The sequence below is a fragment of the Corvus moneduloides genome, chromosome 5 (genome assembly GCF_009650955.1).
Source record: "Corvus moneduloides isolate bCorMon1 chromosome 5, bCorMon1.pri, whole genome shotgun sequence".
In the NCBI taxonomy this organism is placed as follows: Eukaryota; Metazoa; Chordata; class Aves; order Passeriformes; family Corvidae; genus Corvus; species Corvus moneduloides.
The window spans coordinates 8,621,153-8,638,681 of NC_045480.1; the positions used below are offsets into that span (position 1 = coordinate 8,621,153).

Sequence of the window (17,529 nt, forward strand, 5' to 3'; positions counted from 1 at the left end):
GGAAAAAGAACAGAAGTCTGAAAAGTAGAATTTGCTGTTAGCTTTTTGTGGCTGAGATACCACCAAGAAGGGCAGCACCAAAGGTAATTGTTCAGAAACACAGCAAACACAGCTGGATCAGAAACAGCACTGCCATTCAAGCGATGGTTCCTTGAGGCTTTAAGTCAACCATGACAGTTCTAGCCTGGATTTCTGGTCTCCACCTGGCCATCTCAGAAAATCATCCTGTCTGCTCATTTCCAACAGGCACGGTCTGCTATGGACTGCAGCAGAGAGTTAATCAGTGTAGTTCTTGTTACCAGAACAACCACAGCTGCTGTGCATGCACATGATATGTAAAGGCACCTTCAGCTGCTCACAACTGAATTTCCTAACCTTAGCTGACACCATGGGAGAGCCCTTCCAGGTTTAAGCCACCAACACACCTCTGAATGTAGTCACTGCATCCTCCCAGGGCTCGGGCATTTTACATCCCCACTCTACAGGCTCTTGCCAATCCTATATTTGACTCGTGCTACAAATGTATGTTTGGTCCTTCAGGTCTCCACACTGGAACACTGGTGATTTAAAACTGACTTTGCTACAAAAGACAAAGCAGGTCAATGCAAATAAAACTTTTCAACATCTAGCTGACTTGGCAATGAAACCTCCTCACCTACTCTCCTTGGAAAGTACCAAGAAGACTCCCAGGAGATTGCTTCCCCAACAAGATGCATTTATATGGTCACCTGTGAAACGTGCCACCTTCTTGTGATGGGACAAGAAAAGGAGGTGGCTGCAACTGGGGCATGAAAAGGATATTCTTTAGCATAGGAAGGAAAACATGACAGCTAGAACAAGACTTAGCTTCTTCCTAGGGGTATGCCCAACTCCAAGCTGCATCAGATTCCTGCTATTTCCAAGGGGAGACTTACAGGAGAATGAAACAGGAACATAGATGGCCCAGTCTGGTCCTCTGTGCTTTGGAAAGGACACAGACATGACGAGAGAGCTGCTGTCTGCCACCCCACACAGGAATTTTGCTTGTGGTGTGAACTGTCTGCCTGAGCACTGCGGAACAGATCGCTCAAGGTTAAATTGGATTAAACTGTTACAGCTCCACTTTCCCACGTGTGGTTTAAATTTAAACTCTATAAATTTCATGGTGAGTTATTAAAACCTTCTTGGCAAGGAGAACTCATCTCATAGAAAAAAAATTTTCTCCAAGTTTGGAAATCCACAGGGAGGCTTTAAGTCAAGTTAACAGTGAGATTTCCAGGTGGAGGGGAAGGAAGAGCCGAGGCATTTAATCAGTGGTGTGCAGGAGCCCTGCAGGGCAGCCTGGCCCCACTCTGCCATGTCAGCTGCTCACCAGGTTTTCATGGTCAGCGCCTTGGTCCCACGTGCTGTGCCCAGCGGCACAGATGCTTCTGGAGCAGAAGCTGAGCACTGCGCCGTATGGCACACTCGGAGACAGCAGGACGTTCTGGGATGGATGCATGGAAATTTTTGTAAATACTTGTCAGCATAAATTAACAAACAAGTCTTGGGAGGCCTTGAAATGTCATTCTTCTAAGAAGTTTCATCCTGCCAGTTTCTCCCGGTGTCACCCAGCCATGAAATGATCTTTTCATGGGGTGGGTGTAAAATTTCATGCTGAGTTTCAGTAGAAGCCACGCAAAGATGATCACAAGTATCACACACACAGGGATGGCCAGTTCTGCATGGCTACTGCTCCTCCCTGGGCTGTGGACGCTCTCCAAGAGGAACCTCTTGCCCTATTGCTCCCTGAACCTATGAACCAAAAACCATGGGGTGGACCCCTGACAAGTGCAGGAAGAGAAACAAGTGAAAACTGTAAGGAAAACAGCCCTAGACCAACGATTTGTGACAGGGCAGCAGAAAAGCAAAACTCCTTCCTGCTTCCCACCCCAGGACAGGACATTAAACAGAGCCCTGGCAAGGACAGCACAGCAGACACACTCCTGCACTCTCCAAACTCTAAATCAGAGCACTAAACTGCAAATCATTCAGAGCTGGTTTCTGTTCTCAGCTGTCACAACACTGCAGGAGCAACACCAGTCCAGGCTGTCCTGTTCCACATGCTTCCAAAATTTGCCTTGGATATGATACTGTAGATGTTCACGAGGTGCTCGAGTCTTTCCAGTGGCTGAGTGGATTTTTTAGCCCAAAGTCTCCACCAGGCTCCCACATCAGCTGAGGTGGGCACCTGTTGTCATCTGAGACGGTGAACTGCAAAGCTCCTGCCCTCACCCTACACAGCCAGCAAAGGGATGAAGCAGCCACACACACGGCTGGCTCCGGGCACAGCCAGGCCATGGAAACCGAACAGCAGCTGCTTTGGGCACTGAGTCTTGCCTGAACAACCTCAGCCACCCATTTCAATTTCAAGATGGCTTGAGAATGGGAAAACACTAAAACGGCCTGTCATATCCAGCTGCAATTCCAAGGGGATCTGGAGGCCTGGTTACTTATGGGGCTTGCTGGCATTTCCACGGTAATTGGCAAACAGCGCTGGAGCTCCGGCCGGTGGCGAGTGCCCGGGCTCAGGGGCTTTGAGGGGACCCAGGCCAGGAATGAGGTCTGTCAGCTCTGGCTGCCCGGCGCTGAGTCAGCTGGGCGGTTTTGTTGTTTTTTGCGGGTTTTTTTAGTAGGGCTGGAGATTAACGGGGCCGCAGCGCTCCGTGCCCCCCTGGCCGCGCCCGGGCCCCGCAGGCCCCGCTGCCGGCCCGCACTGCGCCCGGCGGCCGCACGGGGTCACACCGAGACTGCGCCGCGCCCGCCGCCCCGGCCCGGCCAGGCCGCCCGGCTCCGGGGGCAAACCATCTGCTCCGGGCGCCGTGCCTGGCACAGGGGACAAGCGCCGCTGCCTTCTGTCCCAGAGGGCTTGGGCATGAAAACACGAATTCCTGCTCTTACCCGACCTGGGGAAGTTGCGCCCGCCCCGCAAGGCTCGGCGGTTTCACGGTGCAGCTATGGGCTCACGGAGCATTGAAAATCTTATTTCTCACTTGAGGCGGGAGCGCAGCGGAGCTGCGACCTCCCTCGGTGCCATCCCGGGGTATCGGGGGCTCCGAGATGCTGGCTCTGGTGCCAGACCCCGACACCGGGGTGCCAGCTGCCAGCGCCCGCTGGGAACAGGGGCCCCGGAGGACAGCGTGATCGATCCCTGCCACTGTGCCAGGTGGGAAAGCTTTCAGCACTCGAACAGCTTACATTTGACCCAAATATTGTGCTCTACGTTGGCTTTAACGCTTCTGCGTGACAGCGGAGCAGAGGATGGAAGGACTCGGTACTCACCCTCCCAAACACAATCGGCTTCCACGCAGCTCAAGCACTTGACCTAAAAGTCTAATGACTCGGCACAGCCAGAGCCCGGTGCTGGGACAGCAGCCTGGCTTGTGAAAGTACTGCCTGCTCCCTGTCCCGCGCGGCTGGGACATTAAAGATGGAAAAATTGTGATTTGGCAAGAAGAATTGGAAAGAATAGCTTTGCTGCATTTTAAATATGAGATGTTTGTTTTGGTGGAAAGTGACTTTAGGATGCTAGAACGTGCCTTAAAAATACTTACAAGTCCTAGTGAAGAAAAATAACCCAACCTTGTAGCTGTTGGATGTAAAGGCTGCAATGCAGGAACAGCAGTTCATGCTCCATCAGAGCAGGGGGACGGGGGGCTATCGGTGAAGGCGGGAAGGAAGGGAAATGTTTCAGCACGTGGCAGACTTGGAAGGGCTTGTGCAGATCAGTCACGGCAGAGCAGAGCTTCCGCACGGCCGGAACAGCCGAGGACAGCGAGGAGCCGCAGTGGGGATCACTGAGCACGGCTGCGATGCGCTTGACTCGGCAGCAGCAGAACCTCCTGGTCCCGCGAGTGCGGGGCCACCCGAGCGCGGTGCTGTGCCAGGAGGAGCCCACGCCGGCACCGCTCCTGCTGCCAATCGCTGCACACAACATTTAGCACAGAGGGCTGGTGAAACAAGGAGAGAAAACGTGTTTGGAAACAACAAAACAATCAACAAGGGAGCTGGGAAAGCTGAGCGGCTAGGGATTTGGGTGATGGCTTGGATGTACTTACACAGTCCAGGATCTGCGGGGCAAGCCTCTGAAATATTTCCCTGAGCAGCTGGGCAGAGACAGCCATTACCGAGTGCAACTAACTGCTTCATTACCACCTAAGCAAAACAAACTCATCAATCTCTCCTGCATTTACCAAGAGAGACCGATATCAAGATACAAACACTGTGCTCCAGACTGCAGGCATGACCCACACCCTTCAGCCTGACACAGTAACTGTGCTCCCTAGACAGCCCCTGGAAGCAGATTTTAGATATCTCACACTATTTCAGGTGTGCTAACACACACCAGTGAGCCAGCACTCAGCACCCTCATGAGCTGAGCTGCCCCATGGTGTTAGAAACACCTGCTGAGATGGAGCTGTAGGCCCAAGTGGGAGTGATGGAGGCGAGAGCAGAATTTAGCCTTCTAAGGTCCACCTTAACCACTGGCACCTGTGTTTGATGCATCCATCAGGTTTTTAACAAGTGAAATGAAGGCCAGAGACTGCTTTTAGAAAAGAGCAGACTACCACAGGGAAAGGGAACCTACAGGGCACTGATCACTTTCAGAGGATCAGGAGAAGCTGTGATTTTCCAGCTGAAGCCCTGAGCCACCCCAGGAGCCAAAGCCATGCTCAGTTTACATGGCACAACACCCTTTACAGCAGCATAGACAGCTCTCTTCTTCCCACCAGACACATCTGTAAGTAAGACTCCAGGTGACAGGCAGGGAGCAAAGGGTCCCCTGGCATGCAGGAAGGACAGGGATGACTGACTTTGAGATCCAAGGTTAAGCTTCAAAGGACCACTAAAACATCAGGATCTGGAGACTTCAGCATTTCTAAAACCCTTGGTCTACTGAGAAGATTAAGGTCTAAGTACTCTAAAAAGAACTGCACTTACCTCTGTGATGAGATACAAGTGATTTATGAAAGGGATTATTCATGGATGCTTGAGATAGCAGGACAGGATGAGCTGATCTTGTGTTCCTGAGTTTTTAATAAGCTCTTCTGTAGCATGGAGATAACATAGATATAGCAGTGTGAGGGCACAGTAACCAGTACTGGTACTGTGGTTGGCAGGGAAGGATCAGGGGCACTGTGCACTGTGCAAGGTTGAGGAAGGAGTTACTATACAAAATCCTATAGACTCCACTGTGGCACAGCGTTGCAACATCTCTGCTGTGGGGACGCCCAAACAAATGCTTGCAACAGACCCTTCAGCCTAAGCATCTCTGAAGGGATGGACTGGGACGGGGGCTCGGTAGAAGCAGTGGGGGGCAGAAGCTGCTTCTCATGCTCAGGCAGAGGAAAGACATGGCTCCCCCTTCCAGACCTTCACAGCTGATGTGGTCTGCTGGGTGAGGATATGAATAAATCCCTGTGGTGTAAGAAGTTTACTTCCATCTTCTGTTGTACCTCACTGTAAGGTCTGTGCAATGTTGGCCCACTGTGCTCCATGCCTGATTCCTCAGGCAAGCCTGCTGCTCTGTATCCAGCAGTTGTGAAGGAAAAAAAAGCAGAAGGATCATTTCTTCTCTAGCTGCAGGCAGGGTTTGTGGAAGCAGTGTTTCTACACACACACTCAGTCATGCTCAGCTTCCACACGTGGCACACTGATGGTACCCAGAGCCCAGCCTGGCCTGTGCAGGAGCAATGTGTTCAGCATGAGACCAGTATTGATCAGCGCTGCAGGAAATCACAGCCAGTTCACAAGGACAGGAGAACTGCTCTTGACAAACTGGGAACTGATTCCTTTAGCTGATTGGGAATTGCACATAGGGAGATTTCTGTGTTCAGGGATTTTCCTTCCCCTCCTGTAGACACTGGGCTCCTAAATGGCACCACATTTCTCCCTGCATCCTTCTTCCTTGTGTTTGATCCACTACCTTTCTTTTCCTGCTGCTTGTAACAGTCCAATGCCAGTGTGATTCCAGCCCTGGTGCAGGATTAACTCCGGGGTGAAACAGGGAGATGGAGAGCACTGGGTGGCTTTGCCTGTGCCACTGCATCTCTCCTGCACAGCAGCCCACAGAGAAATCCCTCCTCTTGGTAACTTCCTGAACCAATTTATAAACTGAGATGACCAGGACCCTGACCTCTGTCACAGGACAGCCCCACTGAGTGCTTATTTCTGCCTCAGTCCCAACACAGGTGGCTCCGCCACTGTGTCTGTAGGAAGCACCTGATGTTGTGTTTGTTAAAAATACTTGTGATCATAGGTATGGAGTTCACCACAACTATCAGCTCACTGTTCAGCAGCTGGTTATGCACAAGATTTATGCTCTTCTTTCTTACCTGTGTTTGTTCAAGCTGGCTCAGCTTCTGGCCACTGGTTCTCTGTGGACCCCTGCCAGGAGCAGCCCGGCTTCCCAGACCTGTGCACCCAGTGTAGGCATTTACTGACGGTGTCTGCAACCATTATCTCTGATACATTCAATGGACTGCAACTCCAGACATTTCCAACCCCTTGGTCACTCCCATGGCTTTTCCCTCACAGCAAAACACACCAGGAACGTTTTAGCAGGCTGCTTGCTCAGCACCTTCCCCCATTCAGCTCCATCCTCCTTTGTGCTTCAACCACCTTATAAATATCACAAATAAAAGCAACCCTGCAGAGGCTGATGGAGCAAAACGCCAGCAGCACAAGAGCACAGAGCAGCCAAGAAGATACAATTTGGCAAGAACAGATTTCCTCTGGCAGCTAATGCTGTGACAACATCTGAACCTTGGGAAGGCACTGGAAAGCACATGAGGCAGAGGGTTTTATCACATGGCACTGGTGTTCTCAGTGGCTTCTGAGCTATTTGTTCTCAGAGCAAGTGATTTCATAATTGCTTGATTTGGGGTTAATGAGTTTTCTGTTTAAAAACAACCTAATATTATTTAATGACGAGTATTTATTTGCACTCTGCAATTAGAACACATTATGAGAATTATTTCTTGCATGAATGGGAATTTGAGATTTTCAAGTGAGTACTTTCTTCATTTCTTACTGCAGCAAGCAAGCAGAAAATACACATAAAAATATAATCAACAAGCAAAAAGATAACAGCCTCTCTGTCCCCTCCACCTGCCAAGGAACAGTGAGTGTTTCTTTAACACTGGTTGGGAAGAGAGAAGTAGCACATCAAATGGGTTTTTCTCCAAGCTCCTTGAAAATACCCTCAATGCACTAGGTAAGATAACACCTTGCATTCCTCCTGGGAGTTGCCTTTAGCAAAACAGTCGAGGAAAAAAACCCTTTAGGCAGCGTCCCTTGGGCTGTCAGCTCCTTGGCTTCTCCCTCCAGCCTGCACAGGTCCCAGGTCCCCAGGTCAGGGCTGCACCACCTGCAGGCTCACGGCTCATGCCTGGCGGTGGCAGAGGCTGGCTCTTGTCTTGGGTACTTTCAGTAAGCACTCAAGATACCCTTAAGCTTTCACACTTTACACCAGCCTGAATTTTGGATTCTTTACTGCTGCATCTACTTTGTTCTTGTTCCAGTGTAAGTCAAAAGTTGCGTGGAGGCAGCATCTGGATGCAAGTCTGCATCCTCAGGTTTTCACAAAGCACCTTTTTGAGAGACAGTAGACACAGACATATTTCAAATGCTCCCTACAGGAAAGAAATATGGAAACATTTTCCCTGAGACTCAGTTTAGAGTCTAACACCAACAACATTGCTTTAAAGAGGAAAAAGCAAGAGAAGGGGCAGAAAGCAGAATGTGAGAAACAAACATGACAGAGGAAAACACCTGTCAGGGGTACAGATGGGCAAGGTTTTCCTACTTTGTTCTCCAAGCAAGGCTGGTGTTCTGTCCTGAAAGAAACTCTAAAAGACATGGCAGTGAGAGGATATAACAAAGGTTACTGAATGAATTTGTGGTAGCTTTATATTTTGTTCCAAGACACTTGGAACAAATTAGTTGAATTTTCTTATTTGAACAGAGGTTCTTTACATGGGAAGTATAGCAATTTCCTTATTTTTTTAAATTAAGGAAGAGCTATTTCTAGACAAAGAAGTTACAATCATTGGTTCAAACCTTTAAGTTTTGGTCCCCAAAACCTGTAGCTTTCCACCAGCTACAAGTCCTCCTAGACAAAAGCAGATGGTTTAGACAGACACCCAAGACTTTTGGACTACTTAGGGTTCAGTTTTTACTGTAGAATTTCCCAATGTTTGAGAGCATCATGGGGTAGTTTCTTTTAAATATATTTATGAATTTGCAGAAGTGATTATTTTTCTGTTTATATCTTCAATTATTAATTTCCAGCTTTCTGCAAATAAGCCAAAGAAAGTGAAATCAATTTAAAAAACCAAAAACAACCCGAGACCAGCAGGCTTTACTGCTGCATAATAAACAGAAAAGCTGCTAGTGAAGCAGCAATCACGAATGGTCCTGACCAGAAAAAATAATTATCAAGTGCCTCAAAATTTGATCTCAGAGGCTCCCCAAACACAGAGGAAGATGTCATGGTACAGGTTCTTCAGTAGTAAAGCCAGGACAGTCTCAATGCTCTTAACATACCTGACAGGTGCCTTCTCATGACCGAGGGTCTGAGTGGGACAGTCCATGCAGAGCCACTGGCCCTGTCCTGGAATGCTGAGGGACAATTTCTCCAAACTGTCCAAAAAGGCTGAGGCACTTGTGCATCATTTTCAGACACCCCTCTTATGAAAGACAGACATTTTCAACATGTTTTACAGGACATCATCAGAGAGGTTACCAGCACAAATGCCGTTCAGGACTAGTTCTGATCATCATCATCTTCCACTGTACTGACAATCCCACTGGAACCAATTTTTTCAGCTAAAAATCTGAAAGCTGGCCACTGCTGAAATACTACACATTTCAGAAAGCAGTCACCTCAAACACCCTCCCTGCTGCTGTTTTATATCTTTTTTATTAACGCTGTGAATAAAAGTCATGGCAGTAACACCAACATTTTATTGCCCTGTGAAGAACTATGTAAAAGTGCAGAAATACATAAATAAGACTTTCTAGAGTAAGACATGAGTTTAAAAGTGCTTGCTTAAGTGGTGTGAGTGCCTGGCCTGGGGTTATTTTCAGAAAATAAAATCTCTGTATTATGTGAGGTCGTTACAGTTCAATGCTTGCTGGGTCTGCCATTCCCGGGCACAGCAGTCCCTCACATCCTGGGCTGTGTCAGACACCTCATGCTCATGAGAAAGAGCAGATGGGAGCATCACTCAGCAGCTGGACATGAGCAACAGCCCCTCTGTAGTCACTTGTGCTCACAGGCACCTCTCAGTGCTCCTCAGGAGTGGGAGGCCCCACTGTTGGCTGCTTTGGACACGGGACTTTCTCTTTTGCAGACAAGCTCAGTCAGAGCCCCAACAGGCTGGTGACTGTTTGCAGAGAAAAACTGAGAAGAAAAATCAGCTTTATGCCTTTGAGTGAAACATGAGGGAAAATCATTCTTTACACTTCAGAGCCTTCATGTTTAGTGAAAACAAGAAATGAAATGAGTTCATGAAAGACTAATTGCCCAGTTTGTTTTATGCATGAGCACCAGCATTCCTAGCAGATGCAGTTACAGCTTGTTTTCAAAGAGACCAATTACTTCATTAAAACATCATCTTCACACTTCCAGGTCTGCTTTAACAAGTCTTCTCCTCTTCATCCTTCTGGCCTATTATTTTGCCATTTTTTGGTTTAAGAGCAAAGAAAAAAAGAGCCAAATGGAAATATCTATAATTTATTAACAGCTATTAAAACCTGAGAATTAAGATCTATCCTTTTTTCTCCACAAAGTAAAGGAATACCGCAGAACTTAAACACCTTGGTGCAAGACCCATGGCAGCTAAGGCAGCCAGAAAGCACCTGCGTGGCAGGATGCTACTGCAGGTACAAGGATACCAAGTGAAGGTTTGAAACAAGCCTGTGCCTGGGAACCTGAAGGCACAAGATCAGGAAGCAATAAAGATGAAAGCTCTTTGAGTTGTCTTAAATATTTCACTATGTGTAAGATATCCACAGAAGCCACACAGTAAGTCTAGTTTATACACAGCAGAAACTGAAAGCTGAGTGATGGGGTGGGGTAAAGGGTAAAAGAGGAGAAGGAAAAATAGCTAAACCCTCCTCAAAAGTAGTCAAAAGGATGCCTACAAAGATGATTTCTTCCCAACAAGCAACATAAAGCCAAATTCAGTGAAATGCTGTCATTAGAAAACAGAGTTCACACTAAGCATTTGACTGCAGTACAAACCTTGGTTACAAATGAAGATGTTTGAGCTATCACAATCCCTCTGACGAAGCAGAAGGCAGGAGCCTCCATGCCTGCCTGTGCAGGAACAGAGTGCTGCAGTCTTGGCACTGGCAGAGAGATGCTATCAGGGGTTGCCACGGAAACCGGCAGATGCAGCCCCAGCAGCTTTGACTCTGCATGAACTGAGAGTTCAGCAAGGCACTGAGAGCTGGTGGTTTGCTCCAGCTCCAGGCAGGACTGTGATGGGGCTGTATTTGAGGCTTTCCTACAGTCGATCTCCTGCTCCCACAGCCCCCCTTCCCATCTCCCCACCCAAGTACAGGTACAACCACACACGGCCTGTTTCCCTCCTTTCTTTCAGCTCAGACAACACACACAAAGGTCACTTCTCACCCATCACTTCCATCCAGGTTCCTCCTCACCGAGATGCTGTGACAGCTTTCCAGTCTGTTTGAGTGTTCTGGACAGGGGTATTCCCTGGAAGCAGAGGTGTTTTACTGAAATTCCTTTCACTGTGAGGAAGCCTTGATATGCACCTGCTTTTGCAAACCCAGAGAGAGCCAGAAACACTGTACAATTTGTACAGACCTAGAAAGGATCACTTCAGAGTTTACTCTGAAGTAATTATTTTTTTCCCCTGAAAACAGCTGTGATTCAGAAGGGAATTGCCATACAGGAGAGTCCAGCACCAGGTGAATTATTGCCGCCTTTGCCAATGCTGCTCTTACCTTATTATCCTGTTCACTCCCATTGTGATATCCCCAAGAGGAAAACTGCTGTGGGACATGTTGTTGTATTCTGGAGAAATCTCCTTTTTGATTAAAAAGTCCCTTTAGGATAAATTTCTACTGTTCACCTATTCATACACACCTGAAGGCAGCATTATTTGACCATAAATATTATGCATGTTAATTCAAATGCAATCTTACATTTGTGTCCAAGGTTCCCATAAAGTTTCCTCATTGTTGCACCACTGAAGCCGAGATCTCAATGTCATGGAACTGTAATGTTTTCTGCTCAGTGAAATGGCATCCCAAAGCCATGCATTAAGTCCTCTGGAAATGAAAATTAATTCTCATAAAACCTTTAACAGCTGTGTCTGATACAGGGGGCAGAACAAAGCAGGACTGGGCATTTATGCTTCCCAAGGATAACTGTGCACAGAGATCCAAGGAACGCTGTTTTCATTGCAGATTTGTATCCCCCACAGAAAAGATTATTCAGATGTGACACAAGCAGATCAAACATGTCTGATGTGTGAAGTGGCCATTGACACAAGATATTTTGGGAAGGGAGATTTTCAGCTGGTGGCAAGAGATAGCACAAGGCAATGCTAAGTGACAGGCTGGTATTCCAGCGTTGATTTACCATGCCTTCACTGTATGGGTGACTTCCCTTTTCAAATTTAAACTAATTTCTTTTATGTTATTTGCAAAGTGAGAAAGAGTTAAGGCCAGTTTGTTTGACAGGATGGCAGCTGTCACTCCATGTAAACAGACCTCAAAATGAAAGAGCAGTCCAGCACATGGAAGTAGAAAGTCCTGACACTTTAATTATCTGAAGAGATTACAAGATGAAAGTCTTCCTTGAGGCAAATGTATATTAGTATTGATATAGTCATTGTGCTTTTCAGTAAGAGAAATAGGAGTCTGTATTTACATAAGAAACTATAGTGTCTGAGATCTTTAAATATCATATTTATGGAAATGATTCTGAATTACAGCATTTACAAAATAAAAACAAGCTTAAATAAATATTCAGTCCATTAAATAAGATTTTTTTCCACAGAAGCAACTTTTTGTGCATATTTATTTCACAACTGAAGTTTGTTGCAATTTTTTTATCCTATAAAAGAAGCATTAAATTTCTTGTGTGTTTTTTTTTTCCTAAAAATAAAACTGCAATAATCATTGCAATGTGAAGCCTGAGATTTAAGCCTGAATAAGTATCATTGCTTGCACCGCATTACCCATGTCCCACCAATCACCCAACCCCATGCCTTTCCAAACTCTGGTGAATACAGACACTCCAACCCAAGGATTTTATGAGAAGGATTTCAGGGAAGTAATAATAATAAAAAATATAAATAAGGTGAAAATAACACATCAGAGCTGACATTGTCTACAAACAGCATCATAAGGCTTGTGCATTACACATAAACTAAGTGAAGCTGTTTCATCTGAATCAAAATGACAGTAGTGCCAAACCGCAGCACCCTTATATGGCTCATTAACACTGAACAGTAAACCACTGAGCAAAGGGAATGTCCCCCCCAAAATAATTAAATTTAAAAAAAAAATTAACACTGGCCAGTTTTGCCTTATCATTTTGAGTGACAACCTTTCTCGAGCGTGATACCACAAACAACTTCCTCATCCATTTCTGTATTTGAAACACAGTGTGTAACACCACGAATCAGGAAAGGGGGCACAGCAAAGAGCTCTTGATCTCGTTTCCTCTGTAACCACAGCACACACTGTCTTGCTTTTCATGTGCTCAACTCAAAGCATGTCCAAATGCCTTTGAAACCTCAGTGCTCAGAGAGCTCTTACTGCAATAGTTCATGCAAGATCATAGCATGAATCCGTGTGAGTCTTATTTCTTTCCTCTCCAAGTGGAGATAAAAATTATTCCCCAGTGTTTCAAATAAATACAAATGTCTTCTGAGTTGTTAGCATGAGTGAAGTACCAGTATGCACTATTTTACATGGTTACTCTGCCAAATGTGGACAACAAGTACCCTTCTCTGACTGACCATTCTGTAGGACCTTTTGGATACCTCATTATATATTTGCCTTTTAAAAAATATTTTAAAAAATCTCAGTATGGGAGAAATAATTTGTCTCATCTACTAAATTTTGCTGCCAAACTGTAAAAAATATCTATTTTAATATGAATTAATTTATTTGGTAACCACTTCCTCTGAAGTTTGTTAAGTTTTAAATGCTGATATAGAAACCAAACCTCTGTATTAGACTTTTACTAACAGGATTTAGCATAAATGATTCAGATTATGAATACCTCCAAAACTCCAAACTATGGAACTGGAAGTTGTAAAAATTTTTAGAAGACAACCTGGAGTTATTGCTCTGCTTGGTAAATGAAAGGCAACAGGAATTACTGTTTTAGGGCCTTCAGTGCTTTCTATGGGATTCGCAGAAAATTTTGCCTTTGTAAATATCCAATACAGATTTGAAATAGATTTGCTTTTATTAATTCTAGCATAGGTAGCAAAAATCTAGTAATGGGGAAGTTAAATGGCAGCAGGTGGGAGAGTGCTGATGCCCACAGCCATGCTGGAATTCCAGTGGGCACAGGAATGTCTGAGCTTTGGGACTGATCCGCTGGGATGGACTAATTAACTGGCTACTCTGTTCCTAGCATGTAAGATAAGCAGCAATTCTCTGAGCCCTATTTCCTTCCATACAGTGCATTTGTTCTGCATATGGCATCGTAACATTAATGTTATAAATTTATGGAAGACTGTACTGTAGCCTTAGAGCTACAGACGCTTCATAGTTCCCTTTAGCAGCTTAGTAAAATGCAATAAAAACTGTCTGTACAAAATTTATAATAATGGATGTCAAAGCCTACGTGCCCTCATTGGGTCCCTCTTTCAAGTCTTGGCTTAGGTCAAATGCATCAGTCCGTGTAAGACTCCAGAAGACACACCAGTAGTTTAATATGTCAGATACCAGCTCTGTCACTATAGAAAGGAGTGACATGGAACATGTAACAGTGAGTGCAGACACGGACAGGCTTCATCTGGCCATAACGAGGTAATGGAGCAGAGTGGGAGGAACAGCGGGAACAGAAGATCTGAAAAACAAGAGGGAAATTTCTCTTCAGTTCCTCTGAAGAACAGAATGGGACAAAATTGATTTCAAAGGAGGGGAGAGAAGATTGTATGAGCTGGCACCACCACCGTCCTCAGCACAGCAAGTGAAGGGCCTCTGCAGGCAATCCCTGCCCAATGACCAGTTTATCTGGCTGGGCTCAGTCCCTCTGGTGAGGGTGCCCAGCACTGACAGTAGCCAAGGCAGACCTGTCCACCTCTGCAGGTCACAGGGGAAGGCAGTTTCATCAGAGGTGCAAAGAAGCATCTCTCCCCTGGTTTTAAAGGAAGACTAGGGGAATATTTGTGAATATCTCCAAATTTCATACTCCTGCAAGTCCACTACATAGTTAACAAAAGCAGCTTCTCCACCCTTTTCCTTTTTAACTGGCACACCAGCCAGCAAGCGAAATGGGACTGCAGATTTCTGGCTTCCTGAGGTACATGACTGCTTTTTTTCTTCCTCGCTCCCTCTTCCTCCCCCACAAACTTGCAAAGCAGCAGCCCTACACACCACAGTGATCCTGCAAAGGTTTGGAAAGAAAGCAAAGGGACATACTATACTGTCCCTGCAGCTCAGCTGTGTGTGCATCACCCCTGGCAGTGCAGGCTGCCCTGGCTCATTAGAGCTTACAGCAGTAGTCCAGAGTGACTCTGTGTTGGGGTGGGGAGTGTTCTAGGATCTCAAGAAGGGAATTCTGCCTTCAGCTTTACGCAGCTTATTGCTGTATAAAAGTCAAACCCCTCCCCAACCCTTTGTAAACGTAGGCTGAGAGTTGGCAGCCAAGGCACACAAAAGCACCTGCGAACTGAGAACCCTGGCTGAGCATGCAGATTTTGCTGTGCAGCTGAGTTTCTGTGGTCCACATGAATTTGCTGCTCTCTTTGGTGGGTACTTCCTCACATGTTTGACTGAGTCATTACCTTGCCACAGCTCCGACAGTGGTGCTTCCTGCGAATGACTGTGAAAGGAGCCTTGCATGCAGTGCAGTAGCTGCAGACTTCATCTGGAACCCAGTCAGGAGGATCTGTCAGAAACACAGCAACAAAAGGGAACATAAATCAAAAGGGAATAAAACCAAACGTGTGATTACCAGATCCTCAAGGAAGTAGGGAGAATAAAATGTAACAGCAGCTGCTTTCATCTGCATTTCTCCAGGTGCTTTGCAAACAGCAGCTGAGTGAGTTCAGGATGCCCAGAAGGGCTCAACTCCCCCCTTCTCTGCCAGGCACTCACCTTTGGGCAGAACACATCAGGCACTAAAATGGCCCATGAGAGCTTTGGAATCAAAATAAAATCTATCTTAGTCAAATGCAAGTGGCAGGGAAAAGGAGATAAGCAAAATAAAGTAAGAAGACAAGAGATTATTAAAGCAGAGCTGGATCACAGGTGTTTTTGTCAGTGCTGCCCAAAACAAGCTTAGAGTGGAGATCATTCCCAGCCTCTTCAGCCTTCCTACAGAAAGGCCAACTGCTTTGCTGCAGTTAGGCAAGCAACTATACAGGTAATAAACCTGAAGCCTGATTACCATCTGCTAAATTATCAGGACTCTTAATGGAAGTCACCAGTAACTACAGCAAAACCACAAAATCAAGTGTACATGGCTTAGCAGAGAAAGAACACACCCGTTATCGTGAACAGCATGTTTCAGTTGTTTATGTCTCCTGTGAGCTCTCCAGCTTCCCATAAAAGACAAGCAGGGAAATGATTTGGTTTTGGCAAGGCAGAAGGTAGCAGGCTCCCTTCTGTTGAGCTCTTTCTGCTCACAACAGGCTGACATGACCTCAAAGAGTCTTGAGTTACAAGTGTAGAAATGATGAAGCTGACTGCTTAATTAATTTGGTAAAAATCTAATGAGGGCAAAGCAAGTTGTATCCAGAAGGAACCCATGGACACAGTGAACGTGAGCTGCTTGGTGCATTTACCCAAGTTCCCTGTATGCAGCTTCTTTCTGAGTATTATTTACAGTTTGCAAGCCATGCAATTGCTGATTTATAAACCTGACAAGCAAGATCCCTGCCTCAAGGAGCATACTGTCAAACAACAAAATATATGGTGCAGTTAATGCAGAGGTTAAGAGGGCTATAGCTACAGGCAGAAAGAAGATAATTAAATGAAAATCCACTGTTTTGTTCCAACATAACCATGACCAGCTTTCATGTGTTTGTCACATTGCAACATTTGTCAAATTAAAAGTACAAAGGATATAGCATTCAATGCAAGAAATTGCTCCAAAAGCAGATTAATAAAACCAAAGAGAACTTAGAATTTTACTCAGCTTTTACAGGCTTCTCTGAAACTACTTAAAAGTTGAACTAGCTTAAGGAAGCTATCCTTCACTTAATTAATTGATTGGTCTGATACAAGTTACACCTACAGGGCCAGTAACCCAAAACCAGAAGTTGATGTGCAGAGAAATGACCAATGTGGTGAAAAAAAGGAGATTGCACATAGAAGCCTTCACCTCATCCCTGCGAACAGCTCACCAGAAATGTTCTGTGGGGACACAAGGCTACAACTTCCTACTTCAAAGGCAGGATTCCCTTCAGCAGCAGGGAGATGTAGGACTGCCAGCTTAAGTCAAGCATTAATAACAATGGAGCCAAGAGATACTCCTTTCCAATGCTTTTCCTTCTCTGCAATCTCCCTAGACACTACATGTATCTTGCCCAGTGAAACTTACTCCTAATATCAGTTTATAAGGTAGCTTTTGAAAACATGGTGTCACTTTCTCTGACCTGAAACCATGGCAAGCCTGACGGAGCATGCCCATGTTCTCCATCCAGGAGGCTCCTTGGGTTATCACATATATCCGAAACAAAAAGCGAAAACATGAACCAACAACAATGTTCCTGTTTAAAACTTGTCTCTACAAAGATTGTGTTTTCAGAGAATTAACTGTCCAGTGATTCTCACTCATTTTGAAGACAGCAAAATGTAGGAAGTTATTCAAGCTCTGTGCCACCAGGTCTCCCTCTGCAGATCTGGTGGAAGCAGGTTTGGTAAGATGCCCAATTCGATACTGATGCTTTATCAACTGTACTGCAGTGTGGGCTGCCAGGTTCAAATAGTTACTGATTTTAATATTCACAGAAAAGCCACAAAGCACAGGCCGTTTCTGCATCCCCTGCAGCATCCCAACGTGATGTGTCACTTCTGCAGCAGCTGGAACCATCATCACTCCTTCCCTCAGATCACAGGTAGTCCACAGACATTATAAGCCAACACAACCTCCCCACAAGGACTTTGGAACTCATCAACAGAAAGCAGCTTTTCTTATCAGCTGTTTAATTTTTGGTTTGGGTTTCTTTGAGAGGCTTTTTTTGTTTGTTTTGGTTTTTGGGGAGGAGGGACAGGGTTATTTTTTCTTTTTTTTATTTCCCCTATTTTTTTCTGTTGTTGCCCTGTAAGTGCAATGCTGAAAAA

General features: G+C 45.6%; 1 protein-coding gene across 4 annotated transcripts in view; it reads right to left on the bottom strand.

Moving 5' to 3' along the window:
* Positions 1-11,795: 11,795 nt before the first annotated feature.
* Positions 11,796-17,529, bottom strand: part of ZFYVE28 (zinc finger FYVE-type containing 28) — a 151,050-nt gene continuing 145,316 nt past the window's right edge. For all 4 annotated transcript variants that reach the window (XM_032109053.1, XM_032109051.1, XM_032109050.1 and 1 more), the window contains 2 exons: positions 15,027-15,130; positions 11,796-14,086 (listed from right to left, as the gene is read on the bottom strand). In XM_032109053.1, coding sequence (XP_031964944.1) covers positions 13,955-14,086; positions 15,027-15,130 — 236 coding nt within the window. In that variant the 3' untranslated portion in view covers positions 11,796-13,954. The remainder of the gene's footprint in view (positions 14,087-15,026; positions 15,131-17,529) is intronic.